Raw genomic sequence first — 20,222 nt, forward strand, 5'->3', positions numbered from 1 at the left:
GTGTGTGTGTGTGTGTGTGTGTGTGTGTGTGTGTGTGTGTGTGTGTGTTTTGCTGGCCCTGCCTGCCTGCCTGCCAGAGAGGGGAGTCGAGAGCTCTGCTGGGAACTACATGGTGCTCAATTTTTCAAGATGTCGTCGCTGGAACAGAGGCTGTCGCGAATCGAGGAGAAACTAAAGCAGGAAAATGAAGAAGCTCGCCGGAGAATCGACCTCAACATCGACATGAGTCCGCAGCGATCACGTCCGAGGCCGAGTGAGTGTCCACCGGGGAGGACCGGGGAGTCGGTAACGGCCAGAATAGCGGGGGGAAAGATCGGAGAGGCGGAGGGAGGGAGGGAGTGGGGGTGTTAATGCTGCTCCTAGCCACTACATGCTAACAGGCTAGCTACATAAACAAACACCGACTCGGCTTGGTCGGTAGATTTTTGTGTCAAATCACTCACTTAATTACTGAGACAGTTTCTTTAGTGAGCAAAAGAGAATTTTAAAAGCCTGAAGCGCTGTCATGAAATATCTCGCTGGCAGTCACGTCCCGAAATCTGTTTTGATTCTGTCCTGTCAAACATGCTAGGCTAACGGGCTAGCACACTGAGTGATAGTCGGTGGCAGGCCCAGCGTCAATCTGAAAATTACATGTAGTTTCCACGTTGCTTGTGTAAATATTATGGACGTGCCATTTAACCTAAGCGTTTGTGTGACTTCATAAAATTGTTAAGCAGCGTATTTCCTCATGACTCTTGCGGCAAAGTCAATTTTCCCTGCCATTTGTGTCCCTTGCCGAGAGAGACGCTAATTTGTACCAGCTATCACATCTAACGTTAGCTACCGTTAAACATACGTTAACTACCGTCGGCTGTTGTGTTAATGTTGTATTCTCGGCTTCTGCTTTACATTGAGTGGTAAATGGGTTGCAGACCCATTGAATAAAATCCCTTCACAGGTTTTCAGTGAATATGAAGTCAGTGTTGTAAGAAGTGGTGAGACAGTAACGCTGGGCCCTTGAACCGTCTCAGAGGAGAAAAACTCAACCCAACAGCCCGGTTAGTTCAGCAGGGAAGTCTGTCTCTAGCCTGTCACACCGAGACAAGCACTGCGATGAAGACAGAAACAGTTTCATTATCATACCAGCGTATGATAGTGAACTTTTAAAGCTACTACCAACAATGTGAGACACCCTGTTCACTCACTGATGTACACAGGTCATTCTTTCCTACAGATCATCACTGCTTGTCCTGTCATAAGAGGTTTGAGAAACACTGACCACAAACCTGCTTTATTTTCCCTCCTTTGTTACTTAAAAAAAGTATTGTGAGGTTACATTATCTGGGAAAGTGTGAATGAGTTAAATGAAAGGCTGGTGTTATCCTGTGTTTTTCTCATAGTCAACAAATACCGTGAAAAGACCAACGCCAACAATGAATTGATCCTACTAATGAGTATGGTCTCTGGATCCAAAGCCTGATACAGCTTTTTCCTCTGTTTGCTCATCCAAAAATGAAGGATGCACCGAGCCAATAAGTCAGATCACTATCATCGCCAAAACTGACTTTATTAAGTAGATCAAGTGACAGCCATGTTATAAGCAGTCCACAAAAAATACAGTTTCTCTCTTAACGTAACACTAAAAGTCAGTATTTTTCTTCCTCCGTTATCTTCATTATCTGTTGGAATAGTACATTATCTATTAAACCCACACCAATGAGCCACACCACTGCACTGAGTGACCTGTGCCTCCATTGCCACAAACATGGACACTGTAGCTTATTTTGAGTTGACATACGCTGTCCTGCTGCCGTACATACTCACCAGAGCACCAGTTGTGTTGTAAAATGCAGTTGGAAATATTTGCTCCTGTTTGAGTAACATTTGCTAAAATCCACAGCTGTCCTGCAGCTGTCTACAGGACAGTATTAAGCCTTTTATTTAAAAAAAACGAAACAGTGTATTTCTGACCTGTGTTTGAAGATGAATGACTTCAGAGGGAACCAGTGGTCTTGTGGCTGAGTGCCACAGACAGGGTAGGAAAGTCAGGAAGTACTGAGTGAACTGATGGACTGATGCATTGTTGATTTTGGTCTTTTCATAAGATTTGCAGATGAAGAAGAAGAGGGTAATGTCAGAATTATACTTTATACATCTCTCAGGTTTGTGTGTTTTAAGTTTGAACAAGTGAATTATAGAAGTCAAAAAGTCTGGGGGTGTTTTTCTCGCCATTTTCTATATGATGGAGTGTGTATGTGTGTGCGTACATGTCTGATCGTGTCAGTAGTACAGTGCAGTAATGTGCGTGTGTGTGTATATTTTCTTTCCTCTGTCTAGTCATCGTGATCCAGCTCAGTCCTGCTCCAGCCCCTTCCCAGCGTGCAGGTATCATTCAATCCATCGCTCTCTCTGCCACTGCACCTCTCTTGCTCCCTCCCCAACACCTGTGTCCCCCGTTTCACCTCCTATCACCTCCTCCCTCATCTTCTCTTTCAGATTTTTTTTTTCTTTATTTACACCACTCTTAAACCTGTCAGAGAGTATTATTGCCTTTGGAAAAAACACAGGCAGTTCCTTACATTCTCACAAATATATTTTCCTTTGTTTTGCTCCAGTAGAACTTCTACTTACTGTAATTACTTACACTTGTCTTTTTAACACTTGCGTATTTTAACACTGCGTATTTCTTACATTCAGTGTGATTTAAGGTCTTAGAAAGACAGACAATGTGGAAAAGGCTGGAAAAAGAACTATTACTCCTTTTACGAGTGGCTGTAAAAATCAGTTTACTCTGTCCAACAAGTATAGGTGCATACTGTGTTCAGTCAGGCCAACTAGATCATCTTTTAGTAACATATAAGATGCTGTAACTTGTATTCACACTCAGATGGCAACGTGTAGTTTGGTTTCACAGACGTTGTGGTTTATAACCAATACTTTTAAGCATGTTGACTTTGTATTTCAAACCACCTCCCTGCTCACACACATACCTTTTCTCTCACTCACACACTTAAGTTCTTACTCTCTTAACTCACACCAGTGCCTGATAGTTTTTACGACTGAACAAGACTCCCTGCTGAGGGGGTAAAAGTTTAATCCGTGTTTGTGAAACCAGTCCTTGACCAACGCTGAAATTTTAGCCCAGTGGGTATTTACACCTCCTCTCAAATCACATCCTCTCTCCATCTTTCCATCCCTACTCCTCTCTCTGACTGTGTGTGTCTGTGCCAGTGGCAGGGCAGTGTTGGTGTGTGTTGATGTTCACAGTGTATGTGTGTGTGTATGTGTGTTTGTGGACGTGTCAGATGATTAACCTTCGTTTTGCTGGAGGCAGAGAATCACGGTGCATGTGGCTTTTCTGCACGGCACAATGTTTTGGGTTGTGTTTTGTTTGACACGGTCTCTAATCCAGCATCCCCACTGGTCTGTCTGCAGGAGCGCTGTGAACTCTCTGGCTTCTCTTTCTCTGTTTTCTCTGTGTGGCGACTGAAGACTGGCCTTCCTGTCCGAGTCTGACTGACAGGCTGACTCTCTGTCTGACTTCCAGCTTAGTCTGTGTTATGCAGTTTTGGCTGAATTTCTCCCCTCTTTCTCTCTCTCACATCAAACTGTTTGATGTTGTTTGTCTGTTATTCATCTTCTGGCATCCCCTTCCTCCCTCCCTCCTTCCTTTTGCAGCGGCACTGTGCGAGCAGGAGGCGGTGCAGCAGTGCAGCAGTGCCTGCGAGTATCTGTGTGTTTATGTGTCTCCCCCTCTCCTCACTCTGTCTGCCCGTCTATCCTCCCATTCGTCCATCTGGAGCCAGCAGAACTATGGAGATGCGATCTGTGCCAAAGACTGCCTGAGTCTTCCTTCCTCCCCACACTAACCCCTCCTCCTCCTTCACTAACTGATTCTCCATTTACAGGCTGATCCATCCACAGGTGACTCATGGATACAAACACCCACTGGCACTCTCAGAGGAATTGCCAGCCTGCTACTACAAAAACAATAATGATTATAGTTATAACAACAGTTGCAATTGGTTTTGAACACTTAAAAAGTTGCTGATGTGACATTGCTAATAAGTAGGGAGCTAAACTCTTAGTAATCAGGGGTCTGAAGCCTTATTTAGTGTTCACGGTCGGTCATCAGAGCTGCTGACTTTCTGTCTGAGCATTTGGTTGCATGACAGATCTGTGCTAATACTGCTTTGGATCATTCTCTTGGGATTCTTTAACATTTCCATTTGAAAAATGTGCCAGTGCTTGTGCACACACCTGATATTACAAGGCCAGCAGAGTTTTAACATGTCCTTTCATGCACGATTTACACCTGCATTTATATAGGACCAGAAGCATGTTGCATCTTCTGCTTGGATTGTGGATTTCAGCGACAGTCAGTTGTGAACTGTCAGTTTGGCATCCGGGGTTATAAAGTCATTTGTGTGTATCAGTAAGGCTGTATGGCTTTGTGTGGATAATGTTGGCTTTGACAGCAAACTGTGGTTTATCGTAACTTGGGTTTTATTTTCATTGCTCTGGCCATCGGTTTTTATCAGCTATGACAACACTGTACTCACCAGAATAGTTAATGACATCTGGGGACATGGTTATTCCACTGAAAAACATGGGACAACAAAGACAACCGGTTAGAGGCTGTAAAAAAAGACACTCAGGTTTGCCAAACTTATTTTGGAGAGAAAACAAGGTGAACAGCTGTTGTAAACATTTCCCATATTGTTCCAGATTGACATCTTGGTTCAACTCTGACCTACTATACTTGTATACTTGTAATTGTGCTCACTCACAGTTTTCTTGTACAACACGTGATTATTCACGACATTAAGTGTGAGCTCACGTTTGTCTTACCTCCATATAAAGTGTTAGCTCGTTTACAGTCCATATGATCAACTGTTCGTATTTGTTTCCCCCGTTGGTCATATTTTTAGTAATGCTGCTGTGTCCTGTGAGATCTCAGGAGTCATTTACATGAGCGCAGTGCTATCACAGCAATGGCTGCAGCTGTTAACATAAAACCCAAGTTTTAATAAACTGTAGTTGTCCCTTAAAAAACAACCTGTGAACGTCCGAACTCCTAAACTGTACCTCCTGAGCTGTGGGCTAACCCTGTGCTGTCCCTCTCAGCCTGAGAATGGTGTTGCTTTTGCTCTGAGATAACCGTCCTGTTTGTTTTAACACTGGGTCGGGACATCAGCGAAACAAAAACAAAGCTGTAACTTTGAGGGGAAAAAACAGCAAGTTCATATGCTGGTTAAATACTATGCAGGGCCTAGATAGCAGTGAAAGAACTCTTTGACCTCGCCAAAGCCAGTTTCTCTTATGCTCTTGGAGTCTCATGGGAAATAATTTTCAGTCAGCCCTACACAGGATATAATAGATCACATTCTTTCCTCCTCAGACACTTATCATGTGAAGTAATCTGAAGCCCATATTTCAGGAAGGAAATGCAAAGTCGAAAAAAACACAGAAATTTGTTAAACAAAGCTAATAGATCACAAATAATAACACGTTATCACATCCTGTATTTGTGCACAACAGCTTAAAATCACTAAAATTCTGGATTTAGTGAATGCATGAATGAACATGGCCATGTTACACCCTCTGGCATGCTGGCCTCTGGTGCAAAACACACCATTCTGCCCTCTAGTCTCCTGTCTGTGTCTAATGTGTCATGTCTCCCACTCCCTCCGCCCACTTCCAAACCAGCGCTCCAGCTGCCACTGGCCAACGATGGAGGCAGCCGTTCGTCGTCTTCAGAGAGCTCACCTCAGCACCACCCCTACCCCAGCCGCCCGCGACACATGCTCACCCTGCCCACACCTCCATACGGCCTACAGAAGAGCCTAGAGAAGTATGTCGACTTTTAGACACGCTGATGTTCATTTGAGCAATAATTAACAAGAAAGTGTATTCACAGCAATGCAGGAACAGCCAAAAGGATCTTCTTTGTTGTTGGAAATCAGTATTACAGCATAGAATTTAATGTTTTAATGTGATTATAAGATAGTGATTAAAAGGTTGTTGATTAAAAATAAGAATATTCAATATATCTTTAATTCTGAAGAAGTCATTTTTCTGTGAATGGCAGTGCAGGGATAAGTAGCATCAAGAGCTTTTTTGCTCTTGGCTCTAAATGCAACTCAGACATCACAACTTTGAATCCAAACTCTTTGATTTGAAAAGAAAACACCAAGGATCAGACAGTGCAACGATTTCTTTAAGTGCAGAAGGGAAGTATGCATGTAAACATGGAGATTAAACAGAGTCACAGTGACTAATTCTCTATATACACACACATACACACAAGACTGTCATATAAACATGCACATGCTCACAGCACAGCAACACACAAACGTGGAGGACTGATTAGCATGAAGGAGCAATTAAAGCAGAGCAGGTTATGTTATGCTTAATGGAACCACATGCAGAGAGTGTGACTGAGACAGACAGGAACACACACAGCATCCATTTGTGATTCAGATGTCTCCCTCTCTGTCTCCCCCTCTCTCTCATCTCGCCATGGATGTCTCACAACAAAACATGCTTCATGTAGCATTTGCGTTCCCTGACACTGAATTCTTTTGTACCCCACAGTGCAGAGATTGACCAGAAATTACAGGAGATCATGAAACAGACGGGCTATCTGAAGATCGACGGTCAGGTGAGACATGCACTCAGAGACGCATGTTCACTTTCTCTGGTCTGGAATTGCTAATCTCTTACATGTTGTAAATGTCATCACTGAAAATCAGGATCAGTGCTCATACGTCTGTTGATATTCTTTATTTTTCTCATGGCCAACAAATAATCGTAACTAAAACCAACAATAAACTCCTACTCAGTATTGTCTGTTGTCTGTTTAGCCAAACTCCAAAATAACTTGTTCCTCTGTGTCATAGAGCTCCATTGTTGTAGAAAACTAGCTTGGGGCTGAGGGCTACAGACAGATTAGGAAAATATCAGGGGACTGACTAACACAATATTGGTTTTGGTCTTTTGGACTTGTCCTGGAGTTCATTTAATCTAAGACAGCTTTCTTCTCCAGGGAACAATAAAATAAATCTTGACCTTGAAAATATAGAATAAGCCAAACTTATCTTTTAACACAAGTAATTGAATTCCTTTTAACACTAAAGGTGTTTTAACAACACTTGTATGGTCTCCTCAGTGTTCTGAAAGAGAAAAGTCAGTATTTTCACCACAATGAAAAAGGTAGAGTGATGTAGTGAGCACAGAGACCATTGTTAAACTGGGACAAGGTTAAAACACTATTATATCAAACATCCACACCACTGAAGTGTCCTTGAGCAGAACTCAGAATCTGAATCAGAAAAACAACAGCCCTTCCTGGGATTTTTTTTTTCCACTGAAAATAAACTCAGCATTATGAAAACCATGAGATGTGAGTTGTTTTTGTCTACCAAGATAAAATCGAGGAGATTAACTGTCTGTTGGCATCATTTATTTTTGGGGGTTTTTTTCCCCGTCTGTCGGCCTTCAGATCCATTATCGTAGTCAGAGACAGTCAGAGGTTGAAGAAGCTTTAGAAAATGATGTGACTCATCGCTGCACTCCAGATTGTTTTTTTTTTTTTCCCTTCCTCTCATTAGCCCTGAGGGCTTGCTGCATCATGCTCTCAATGAGATGTCACTCACAGCATCTCCATCGCCAATGATTTAATTTTAACGAAGCAGGGAAATTATGCATCTTCCTGCTGTGCGCTGGTATTGTCAGTCATGGCCCATGGGGGAGCAGCTTAATTACACATCCAAACATTTGTAACTAAATGGCCCAGAGGGGTTTACTGTTGTCTAATAATACAGAAAGTCAGAACTGGGCTCTCTCCTCAATTTTCAGCTTGAGAAGTTTGCATAGAAATAACATTCAGTTAACAGTGTAAACAAATCCTTTTGTCGTGTTTGTGCTTTCTTGTGCGTCCACAGCGGTATCCAGCGGAGGTGACAGACCTGATCAGTGAGGGGGAGATCGGCAGCGGGACCTGTGGACAGGTCTTCAAAGTACGATTCAAGAAGACGGGCCATGTCATCGCTGTCAAAGTAAGACCTGTTTTCACTGGTCACACAGAACAGTGAAAAAAGAAAAAGTCACAGCATTCTAGCTGCAAAAGGTTATTGATGCTAAAGAAACATGGGTTACGTCCACACATACTGTATTTACATTCAAGCTGAATGGGTCTGAGCCCTTTGTAAGGATTTGTTATCCTTACGAAGAGACGTTGCTGATCTGAGTCAGCCCCTTCTCTGTGAAATTTATTTTACCTAAACTATATTTTACTTGCATTTTGAAGCTGTTTCTAATGTATTTAATGGGTGTTGGTAACAGATTCCAGTTAGAACAGGCTCTCTACACAACTGTGTTTCAGATGGTTTGTTTTGGGTATGGGAGGACATACTTAACACTTCTTAGCATTCCTGATTTCCTTGTCAGCTGCTGTTGTTTCTGGCTAGTGTGTTTAAGCTGTGCTAGAGAGAATTGAGGTACTTAATTAAATAACAGCATACAAAGGTGAAGTTTGGTTTTGAAAGATAGCCAGGATTTTAAAAATGAGCTTTCTGTGCGCTGGTTTACCAAAAGCATTTCAAACAATATGTCCCTGCAGGGTCTATAAAGACACAAACTCTCAAACTTCAGTCAACGTGATCAAAACACAGTCGGAGCTCGATGCTCACCCTGGCTTAGTCACACTCTCTCATTTTCTGTTGTGCTTTAATTGTGACTAGTTTACCAACACAGTGTCTGTAATAACACCACATAACAACCCTCTTATTTAAGAGTTGACTTAATTGTAGCTGTCTGGGCTGTTTAACAATTACGCAGTCAGTCAGTTCACCAAGAGGAGTCTTTGTTTTGTGATTTCCTAATTGCTTGTTACTTTACTCACACACACGGCATGGTGTGTGTTTCATACATTCAAATGCTGGCAGGAATCTTAGATGTCTTTCTCTGTCTGTGTGTGTGTGTCTCCAGCAAATGCGTCGTACAGGAAACAAGGATGAGAACAAGAGGATTCTGATGGACCTGGACGTGGTGCTGAAAAGTCACGACTGTCCTTACATCATCCAGTGCTATGGCGCCATAGTTACCAACGTGAGTGTCCCCAAAATACATTACTGTCTGTAAACTTAGTAATCAGCGTATTTTCACATCAGAAGTCAAACAAACTGCTTCGGGTTTATTATTATACTTGGACCCATTGTGCCTGCTTTTACACTCGAATCTCGGTGAACTCCTTCCTGAGCTGGTTAAAGCTCGATGTGACTCTGTGTGTGTTTTTATGCATACACAGACGGATGTATTCATCGCCATGGAGCTGATGGGAACGTGTGCGGAGAAGCTGAAGAAGAGAATCCAGGGCCCCATCCCAGAGCGAATCCTTGGGAAGATGACAGTGGCAGTAAGTGGAAGACACACACATGGATGAGGAAAGCGTAGCACTGCTCACTCGATTGTTTTGTTCTTACTGTTTGGTCTTTCCATGTGTGGTGTGTTTCTGCTCCAGATAGTGAAAGCGTTGCTGTACCTAAAAGAGAAACACGGTGTCATCCACCGAGACGTCAAACCCTCCAACATCCTCCTGGACGCTAAAGGTCAGATCAAACTGTGTGATTTCGGCATCAGTGGACGCCTGGTGGACTCCAAGGCCAAGACCCGCAGCGCTGGCTGTGCTGCCTACATGGCAGTGAGTGAAAACACATACACACACAGAGTACACAAACAAAAAGTCATCATAATATATCTAGCAGTTAACACATGATACACACACTGATTTCCTAAACCGAGTGTTGCCTGTTTCTGTATTCCTGCAGCCTGAGAGAATAGACCCTCCGGATCCCACCAAACCAGACTATGACATCCGAGCAGACGTGTGGAGCCTTGGCATTTCTCTGGTAAATCTTCCGTCATTTATCACCATATATAAAATAAGTGTCAACCTGCGGGGTCATAATGACTGGTCAGGGGTTCCACAAGATTTATGCAGCTCTTTTTTTTTAAAATTATGACTGTAAAAATAATATTTAATCTAAGCAAATTTACGTAAAACTACATTTCTACATGACATTTTCAAATGTGCCAGAATGGAGAAATACAACACTGATATCTTACTGAATAATTCATGTTAAAATTCCTGATGTAATGATGATGCCTGAGGTTATGGCAAATGTCATATTGACACAGGCTTAAAAAACTTTGGAAACAGCTGTCCATCAGTATCACATATTTACACTGTGAGATAAAGACGAAGCAGCTAAACATTTAGTGTATGATATTTGTATATAGTCTCAGACTTGTGGGTGTAAACCTAGCATAAATAGACTCATTGTCAGTGTGGTGATTTGATGTACAGACCTCAGACCAGTGTTCACAACCAGGGCTTTCTACTTGTTTGCTTAGCATGAAGTGCTAGCCCTGTTTGAAAGCCATTCTGACAGTGAGGCCAGGGATGTTTTGTATCATCTGAATTTTCCACTGTAGCTTCATCCATAGCTAATAATTCATAACCACTGCAGACCTGGGATCAGTAGACTCCTTGAAGTTTGAGAGGGAAACAATTTAAGGCTGCAACTAAATATTGTTTTCATTATCAATTAATCTGCCAGTTATTTTCTCAGTTAATCGAGAAATCATTTCAACTATAAAATGTCAGAAAATACTAAAAACCCTGCAATAATTTCCCACAAACCAAGGTGACGATATAAAATGTCTTGGTTCATTTATTTATTTTTTTGGCCATTATTAGATTGCAGATTCATTTTCTATCAGTTGACTAATTGGTTAATCTGCTAATTGACGCAGCTCTAAAAACAAACGTGCACCAAAGACAATATAGTTATAAATATTAAAATTTTTTAAAATGAATCCAGGAGAAGCAGCAAAGCCCCCCAGGATACATGGCCCCACACACAGTGCATTATAAGCATGTAGGGTGCTGCTGCGTAGGAGTTGACAAGAATTTGAGTGTGAAAATTTATTATTGACCTTTGGAATATTAAACATCTTTTTGACTGAATAGTTCCAGGAACTGTAGGGCCTCAGGAACTAAACAAGGTACTAATGTACCTGTGTTTTTGATAATGAATGAAAAAAAAAAAACGATGGTCTGAGCTTAGAGTGAGTTTGGTTGTTTCCTCAAACTGTTGACAAAACCAAGTAGACAACTATAAAGTAACTATTTTTGTGTTAGTTGTTTGAACAGTCTCTTCACAAACAAGCCAGTTGTCAGTGATAGTGGATGTTAATGTTTCCTCGTGTCCTAAAGGTGGAGCTGGCCACGGGACAGTTTCCCTACAAGAACTGCAAGACAGACTTTGAGGTTCTGACCAAAGTGCTGCAGGAAGATCCTCCTCTGTTGCCTCTCAGCATGGGTTTCTCCCTCGACTTCCAGTCCTTCGTCAAAGACTGGTGAGTTCAGATCTCACTCTACAACTGATGTGTTCTAAAATTCATTTATTGCAGCTTCACTTGATGTGCGTGTCTTTCCACAGCCTCACAAAGGATCACAGAAAAAGGCCAAAATACCACCAGCTGCTGGTAAGTCACCAGTCGTAATGAGCAATCGCCAGAATTACCCAATACTCAAATGTAACTAAGCTCTCTCCATCTGTCTCTTTGTCCCTTTCCCTTGTCCAGGAGCATAGTTTCATCCGGCGTTACGAGGTGCTGGAAGTGGACGTGGCCGGTTGGTTTCAGACGGTGATGGATCGCACCGAGTCGCCTCGCAGCAGCCAGTGTTACAGCCATCAGCACCAGCTCCACTCGCTCTTCAGTAGGTAGCCTAGCCTTGCCCAGCCCGGCGTTAGCTTAGCCATACGCTAGTCTAGCCTAGCTTTAGCTTTGCCAAGCCCAGACTCAGTCTGTCCTAGTCTAGCCCAGCGTCAGCAGCTAAGCCTAGCGTTACACCCAGCCCACCTGTCCATCTGTCCACCGGAGAATCTGAAGAGGAGGAGGAGGAGGAAGAGACGGAGACCTGATGGAGGACTCTGGATGGCCAGATGGAGTGATGGTTGGTGAGATGGACTGATGGATGGATAGACATCACAGGTGTTTCTCTTTATGGTTTTGCTGAATCTGGACAGGCAGGCACGGGGAGGAGGGAGCAGAAAAGGGTTCACACTGTAGTTAGCTTCTTTTGTTTTACACACTGTTGCATCTCATCACATCACATCACATCACATCACATCACGTCGCAGTGTGTGTAACAGCCGCACACACCTCAGTACAAACTGTGTGTGTATCTTGTATATGTTTCTACATTTCCTCCACTTTTCATTAGTTCTTCACCTACATGTCTGTCTCCAGCATTGATCCAAGCCATTGGATTAGTCAACAGAGTAGTCACTACACACTGGAACAAAGCATCTGCTACATTAGCAATCAAGAATCGCTCTTGTACATAAACCTTATGGAGGACACTGCAATGTCCAGTGCAATTATGATTCTTCAGGTGTTTCTACTATCACACATTCTCAGGCTGTTTGTGTGTGTGTGTGTGTGTGTGTGTGTGTGTGTGTGTGTGTGTGTGTGTGTGTGTGTGTGTGTGTGTGGATAAATATCAAGACACAGTCATTGGCTGTTTTTATAAGTGAGATTATATTTCCTAGTCATTTATTCACCTTCACACTACACCTCTAACACACACAAGCAAGAACAAATTAATCCACTGGCTCATTTTTAACATGTAAAAATAGACATTCTCACTAACTTTGCTATGAAATATATTTAGAAATATCCATCATTGTATTTAGCAGCTGCATAATTGGAAAAACACGATGAAAAAGAATTACAAAAAAATTAGCGTTGCATTCTAGCTTTGTAGAGAAGGAGACGTTTATGGTTTCATTTTTGTGTATTCAGAAAAGAGCGTGAAGAGATGGAGGGATGCTAAGAAGGGAAAAGATGAGTCAGAAAAGAGTAGTGTCCGACTCTTTCTGGAGGTGTGGGAGGAAAAAAAGCAGTGAAAGTAGAAGGTCGGCGTCGTATGCTCGTCGGTGACCACTTAGAAGACTGAATAACTTACCAGAGTGAGAAACGAGAGAGGTTGCAGGTAAAAATGGGAGCAGAGTGCTTTTTCATCGAGAAGGCTAAGAACAGGAGCTTATCTTGTACAAAGAATATACATGGAGTAGATCTTACTACCTGTGGAGCATCTCTTTACTTCACTCTCTGTTTGTCTACCTCTTCCTCTTTGTCCACCTCTTTGTCTGCCTCTGCTGTTTAGCGTGATGTAGAGCTCCACAGCGTTTCCAGACCAAAGGCTGCGTGTAGGTTGTTGCCGGTGGAGGCCAAGAGATTTAGACCTGTGAAGTTTCAGACGTTAAGAAACCACACAGACAAGTCTCGATAAAGCAAACTGTGTTTTGGTGTTTTTAGAACCTAGAGCAGGGGTCTCAAATAATAGGCTCTGGGCCAACCCACATTAAGAATCGATCGTTAAACATCACCCACACATTTATCTTTTTTTTTTTTTTTTAACTATCCCTGATTTTTTTTTTTCTCTGTGTGTGTGTGTGGGTCTTTTAGGTCTATTTTAAAGTATGTTTTTTTCTCATTTTCTCAATTAATTGTTCAGTCCATAAAATGTTAGAAAACAGGTTTTGCAGATTCTAGGTTCACAATTGCTTGTTTTTTTTGTTGTTGTTTTTTTTCCCTCTGGGACAATGATAATTAGTTTGAAATATATTGTGTAATGTGGCCCCACTAGGAGAGAACAACCCGAACAATGGCCCCACGTGATTTCACTTTGAGACCCCTGACCTAGAGGATTGTTGAGATGAAACTGAGTGTGTGTCTCACCTGAACTAGTCAGCATGTTTAAAACCGCGATGTGTAGATGTACTTTATGAGCGCAGGTCTACAGAGACTGACTGACTAGAGTCTTACTGCCTCCCCTGCTGCAGGGCCACAGCCAAAGCCGGCTAGATGTGCAGACTCAAACCTCCCACGCCCCGTCACGCACCAAACCAAATCACTGCTAGACACAGATCTGTGGAGTGGCGTCGATCGAGACGGGAAACTGTGAAGTGTCAGAGAGTGAGAGCGAGAGATCCAGGAACGTTGACAAGATGGCAGAAAAGACGAGTGGAGATGAAAAGACAGGGAAAGGAAACGGAGAGGAAAGAGTGAGGCGAGAAGGAAGACAGGGAGCGTTAAGAAAGTAGGATGGGAAGTTCAAGAAATGTCAGAGACAAACTGGAGTTTGGGGGACAGGAAAGTGAGAGTGTGGAAAAAGGAGCGAGGAAACGGGAGGAAAGCATCAGGCCATGTTTCACCGGACTGCCGAGCTCTGAAGCTAGCTGGTTACTGTAAAAAGCTTTCATGGTGTTACACCAACCTACCAACTGATTTTAGCGAGTGATTTAGCGTGTTGTTGTTGTTGTTTACGATGTTGATGTTCTGTTCGAACTGTGTTATTTATTACATTGCTACTGCTGCTACTTTTTATTATTGCTTTAGACGCTGCTGTCACTTCTTTTTTCCCCAAAGGACAAATACTTTACTCTTTTTTCTTTTAAGCCAAATAAATGAAGTAATGCAATGTCTACACGTGTTACCAAATACTGAAGAGCAAGTGTGAAGAGGGCAAAAGCAAGTGAGAGGTGGAAAGATGGATTAGACGAGAAAGTGCAGGGAGGTTGGGCTTCACAAAAAGTACTAACACACAAAATATAAACACACACCTCACCTCAAATGTAGCTCTGTGTGTAATGGAAGTAGTTAAGCATTTATATCCCATCGCCACACTACAACCCTGTACAGTGTAGATATGATTAGAGGGGGTGTCTGTCTGTCCAGATTGCTTTGTGTCATATCCATCCTTTACTCTGTCCATCCATCCCTCCGTCTGTCCACAGGTCGCCTGCAAGCTTGACAACCTTGACAGTTCACACCAAAGGTGTCCACGACTCAACATAAATACGAGAGCGTTGTTGTTATTGTTATGACTATTGTTATTGACATTATAATTGATTACTCTCGGCTATGATATATATGAAATCGCTCTATAGCTAGTGGGAGAGGGTGTGGGGGGAGAGGGGTGGGGGGGGGGGGGGCGCTGTAGTATAGCAGTGCCGTGTGTGTCATATTACTGTACAGGGGGAGACTGGTGCACTAACACACGACAAGGGCCAAGCAATAAAACCAGCTGGCTCATCTTTCTGCTCAGTGGATCAAACTCGCCACGGGCCTGTGTCAAGAAGCAAGTTCAGCTCAGTCTGGCTCTCTTTGGGCTGCCTGCAGCTTCTCCGAGCCTCTGAGCTCAATCCATCCTGGAAAACCAGTATCACACAGTTGGGTAATAACTGGCTCCGTTAACTCTGGATTTACTGTCCCCGCTAAATCAGAAAGAGGATGGTGCTTAATTAGAAATAAACTTCCAGTCCTAGTCCTGTCACATAAACAGACCTTTATGTATAAAAGATGCAGTGCCCCGTTAAAAACAGTTGTGGGTTAAGAGTGTTAAGGTTATCTACACTGTCAGGTTGTTGGTTTGTAGCTGTAATGGCCATTTATTAGTGTGTGTTGTGTAACCTCTTGCGTCCCATTGTAAACCCAGTTAGACACTTCTTTCTCGGACATAATTATCATGTAAATCAAAGTAACTCTTAATTTTTTTTTTTTTTACTTTTTATTACTTATTTTAGTCAGAATGATGGCTTCATGACACAGGCCCGTGAGCAGATGTGACGGAGAGTTGGCACAACTCAGTTAGCTCTGTCGGGTTTTAATCTCGAGACCAGGATGTGACCTGGACCTGATTTAAAGCCACGGTTTACCTGCAGCCATGAACGGGGTGGTCCTCCTCTTGTAAACTCTCCAAATAACAGGATTCAGGGCTGATCACGATCCGACTGATCAGCCTCCTTGCTCAAACTGTTGTATATAAACCTGGATCTGGTGCTTAGCATCCGTCAGCTGTACTGCGCTGCCAGCACAGGCTGAGGTGTGTCATTTGGTGCAGTTTCAATTATAATCACTTCAGCAGACGGTGCGATCCACTCTCACTACAATGTTCACTGTTCAAACTCTGTTTCTGTGTCTCGGCTAACTCGTGTCCAAACACAAAGCTGGACCCAGTCTCCCACTGTCGATGTTCTCTGTTATAAAGCTGATGTTGTATTTTACAAACACACGCAACACACTCGCTCGCTCGACCGTGCTGTTAGCATTTCCATCCAAATACCTGACTGGGTTACGGTGCCATGCTACACCTCTGTGAAACCAATCAGTCAGGTCAGGCCAGGTGTCTGACTGTGTGTGTGTGTGTGTGTGTGTGTGTGTGTGTGTGTGTGTGTGTGTGTGTGTGTGTGTGTGTGTGTGTGTGTGTGTGAGAGAGAGAGAGAGAGAGAGAGAGAGAGAGAGAGAGGAAACAGAATGTCTGATTACTGATCTACACACACACACACACACACACACACACACACACACACACACGCCCCAAATGTATAGTTATCCCATTCTGCACAGCAATGCTGGCTACTGCCAATAGTGGCTTTATGTGTATATTAGCTTGCGGGGTGTGAGGCCAGCGGTGTATAAAAACAGCTGGTTCATAGCGTGTACCTGCGCTGTGCCTTGGCACCTAGTGAGAGCGTATGTGTGTGTGTGAGCGCGAGCGTGTACGCGTGTGTGTGTGTCGTCACCCCATCTGTAAGTAAACCAAATATCATTTTCACTATGCAGTCATTCAAACTATGTCAGCTTGCTTCGATGGGAAAAAAAAGCCTCCTGTACATACACAGATTTACGGATAAACTGGAGTTAGCGACAGTGTGTTTTTCTTTTCGAGCCCCCACCTCCACCACCTCCACCACCTCCACCACCCAGCCACAGCTGGTTCACAGAGAAAAGACAGGGCAAGAGATACGTTTTGAATGAGCTGACAAATATTTAAGGATTGTATTGGGGTTGGGGAGGGATGCGGGTTAGACTGGGGTTTGTAGTGTGGGGGAGATACAGATCAATGCTGTAAAGTATATCAATTGCATGTTATTGTCACCGCTGTAACTGCCATTGTTTTGTTTTTGTTATTTATTTTTTTTTTTTTCTTCCAAGACAACGGTCGGTTGGGGCGGGGATGCACAAAACTTTATCCTTATTTATGATTTTTACACATATAGTCTGTATTTTTGTTTTTGCGAAAATGTTGAATTTATGGTGTTCTTAGGAAAAGACACACTTTTTTGCCTTTTTTTTTTTTTTTTTTTTTAAAGTTCTCTGTCAACTTTGCAATACATGTTTTCACTTTGGACCCGTAACTAGTTGTGTAGGAGGAGAAGCTGTATCTTTATTAGCAGACAGTGTTTGTTAGAAAAATGTCCTGTTTCTCCTCATTCATGTGCCGTGTGTCTTTCTTTTCAGTAAGCTGAGTGAACGAGCGGAGAGTGTGCGTTTTGTTTATTCGTCTACCAAAAGTCTTTATTGATGGTGATTATTATTATTATTATTATTAGCTTTTATTTTTGTCCATTGTTTTTTTTATTATGATTACTATGATTACTGTTTTTATTATTATTATTATTATTATTTTTGTTGTTGTTGTTATTATTATTCAGGGCAAAGATGACACCAAATTGAACAAAGAAATAAATGGGTGATCCAAGACAGTCAGTGCTGAGAGCGTCTTTCTGAAGGTTTCTTTTACTGGCGAGGTGGAGCAATCGTTTTTCTCACCGTTACGCTGTAGTGTCTGTCCACCTTATTTAAACCGCCACATAAAGATAACCTCTGAACTGAAAGTCTAATAGTATTTTTTTTATCATTATAATTATTATTATATGTTTTTCTTTGATCAGATATCATGATCGATTTATTTCTTGTTACCCCAGTCTGGGTCATAAATGTGTGCTGTTATTTTATTCTTTTTTTCCCCCCTTCTCTTCATCCCTTCCCACTGCTTTTGGATTTTATTTTTTATTCTATTTTATTTTACGATCATTTTTTATTCTATCTGGTGTGTCTGATGCTGTAGTTTTGAGCTGATTGGTCTAATACCAGAGCTTTGTTTTGTTTTGTTTTGTTTTTTTTCCCTAATGCTGAGACTGTCGTGACTGATGTTGCACTTGTGATGGGTTTTATTTTGTTTTTATTTCGTTTTGTGTTGCAGATTTGGGATTGTTGTGCAGAGAAGAGAATATTGGGTGTTTTCCTTATTTTCTCTACAAGTCACAGCAGTTATTTTATCAATCATATAGATCTGTGACACAGAGCAAGAAAATGATTCAACAGTGTATTTTTTTCACTGATATTTATTTATTGGTCATTTGTATGTTTTTTTTTTTTTTTTTGATTATTATTTTTTTAATGTGTATTGCTTTTATTGTGGAGGGCAAACAGGACTCGAGGTAGAGGAGTAGTTTCTCATTGGCATTTTATCATTGTGTACAGAAAGCAAAATGTTGTAATCAATCATCACACTAACATACAGATACAGTCTATAAAGTAACTGGTTAACAGGCTCAAATAGAAACCTACAGCACAGGAAGGTGCACTGTTTCCATTGTTACCCTCTCAGACAGCCCAACAAAAACAAACTGTTCATGGTTTGAAACCACAGCATGGTGTATTTGAACTCTAGTGCTCTGCTAATAACTCACAGTAAAAGCTTGTATTGTTTGAAACTTGGATGGTTTTTAATCATTACGTACTGAATGTCGGCTACAAAGCAAACTAGATTATTTTTTGTTTTGTTTTTTTAAGTTTTAGGTATTTGAGCTGATGGTAACTACTATGATAGTGGACTGATTGGCTTATTATTAACCTGCACTCCCTGTTAGCGAGGTGGGACACGCCTGCTTTGAAGTATCACTGAGGTTTGTTGCTTGGTTTTTCTAAATGCAGTTCTCGGTCTAGATTGCATGAGTTTGCTAGTTTGCAGGATGGGGGAGGATTAACTTCAGTCGCCGCTGTTGCAGTTCAAAGGCTTCTTTGTATGTACGACACCACAGATATATTGTCTTGACAGTTGTATCAATTGACACAGCTTTACTGCCTGTTTCTTTTTTGTTTGTTTGTTTGTTTTGTTTTGTTTTTGGCTGTATTTTATTTCCCCCTCTGAGTCTCATTTCAAACAGAATAAATGCCATTATATTGTGAATACCTCAGGATTTTTTTGGAGAAAAAAAAATAATAAAACACTTAAAAATCAAATAAATAAATAAATAAAAAACTCATAAAAAGTTGATGGGTCATGGTCTTCTTTTCCAACGGGGTGTTTCGTTAAGTTCCCTCAGAAAAGATGGACAGAGCTAAAAAAAAAACAAAAAAAAACTCCCAAAGTGCTTTGCTTTTGCAAACTAATATTTATTTATTTGTTTGTTTGTTTGTTTGTTTGTTTTCAGAGATCTGTAAGTATAAGATAAATGTATTTAATCTTTGCCACAAAGAGTGCTGTGCTTGATTGTGACTGATGTTTAATTCTAATGATAAATAATAATAATGACGTGGATTAATTTTTGTAAGCCATGAGAGAGGGCAGTAGCCTCTGTGTAGCCTGAGAGGTGAAAAAAGTGAGAGCCAAGCCAAAACCAAAACAAGACAACTGTGATGACAACACTGGGGGTTATTTGTGGAAAGCTGTTGGTGAGGCTCCTCCAGGGCCACAGAGGACTTTATACAACAGTTTTTACTCTTTGTGAGAAGTAAACTGAGCTTCATGTATGAAATCTGAGACCGCATTCAATATTCTCAAGTCTGAGTCCATATTTTTCGTCTTCCACATATTGGCAATACTAAAAATGGAAAACTGCAGCTCAAAAAAGCTCCAAATGTTGACACAATTCTGCTTGTAATTTCCAGTGTTGTCCACCAGAGGGAGCACTACCCATTCATTGTTTTGTTTTTTGTTTTTTTTTTTTACCTGAGACCAACGACTTCCTGTAGGTGTAACTGTGTCACATCACAACCTGTTTTACCTCTGACATTTGCAAACGTCTGTCACCTTGTTTCAAATAATCCTTGAAGGCTCTCATAGCAGAGTAGTGGTCACCATCAGTGCAGTGGATCTGGACAGGCAGTTGTGCGTTTGTGAGTGTCAGTCACTGTCTCATTCATCAACAATAACTCTGACACTTCAGGTAAAATGTGCACTCTGTCTGCTCAACACAGACAGGCCGATGTGTTCAAACACGTCTGAATAAACTTCCATGCAAGCCTCCTCTGACAACAGTCCTATCCATCTCTTTCTGCTACGGCCTCTGCACTTTCCCCCCTCAGTGAAATTT

The 20,222-nt window shown here is 41.8% G+C and overlaps 1 protein-coding gene across 4 annotated transcripts; it reads left to right on the plus strand.

The window, feature by feature from the left end:
* Positions 1 to 125: 125 nt before the first annotated feature.
* Positions 126 to 19,163, plus strand: map2k7 (mitogen-activated protein kinase kinase 7). 4 transcript variants are annotated; one of them, XM_041036115.1, is made up of 13 exons: positions 126 to 253; positions 2,320 to 2,367; positions 5,692 to 5,836; positions 6,580 to 6,646; positions 7,929 to 8,042; positions 8,974 to 9,093; positions 9,293 to 9,400; positions 9,506 to 9,685; positions 9,813 to 9,893; positions 11,264 to 11,406; positions 11,490 to 11,535; positions 11,635 to 11,770; positions 13,902 to 19,163. In XM_041036115.1, exons 1-13 carry the CDS (start codon positions 130 to 132, stop codon positions 14,021 to 14,023), a joined length of 1,434 nt encoding a protein of 477 aa, XP_040892049.1. In that variant the 5' UTR covers positions 126 to 129; the 3' UTR covers positions 14,024 to 19,163. The 4 variants fall into 4 exon arrangements, with proteins under 4 accessions (XP_040892049.1, XP_040892050.1, XP_040892051.1 ...); XM_041036116.1 differs by lacking the exon at positions 2,320 to 2,367; XM_041036117.1 differs by lacking the exon at positions 13,902 to 19,163 and having other exon boundaries at positions 11,635 to 12,947.
* The last annotated feature ends 1,059 nt before the right edge of the window (positions 19,164 to 20,222 follow it).

Source organism: Toxotes jaculatrix, chromosome 4 (genome assembly GCF_017976425.1).
Source record: "Toxotes jaculatrix isolate fToxJac2 chromosome 4, fToxJac2.pri, whole genome shotgun sequence".
Taxonomy (NCBI): domain Eukaryota; kingdom Metazoa; phylum Chordata; class Actinopteri; family Toxotidae; genus Toxotes; species Toxotes jaculatrix.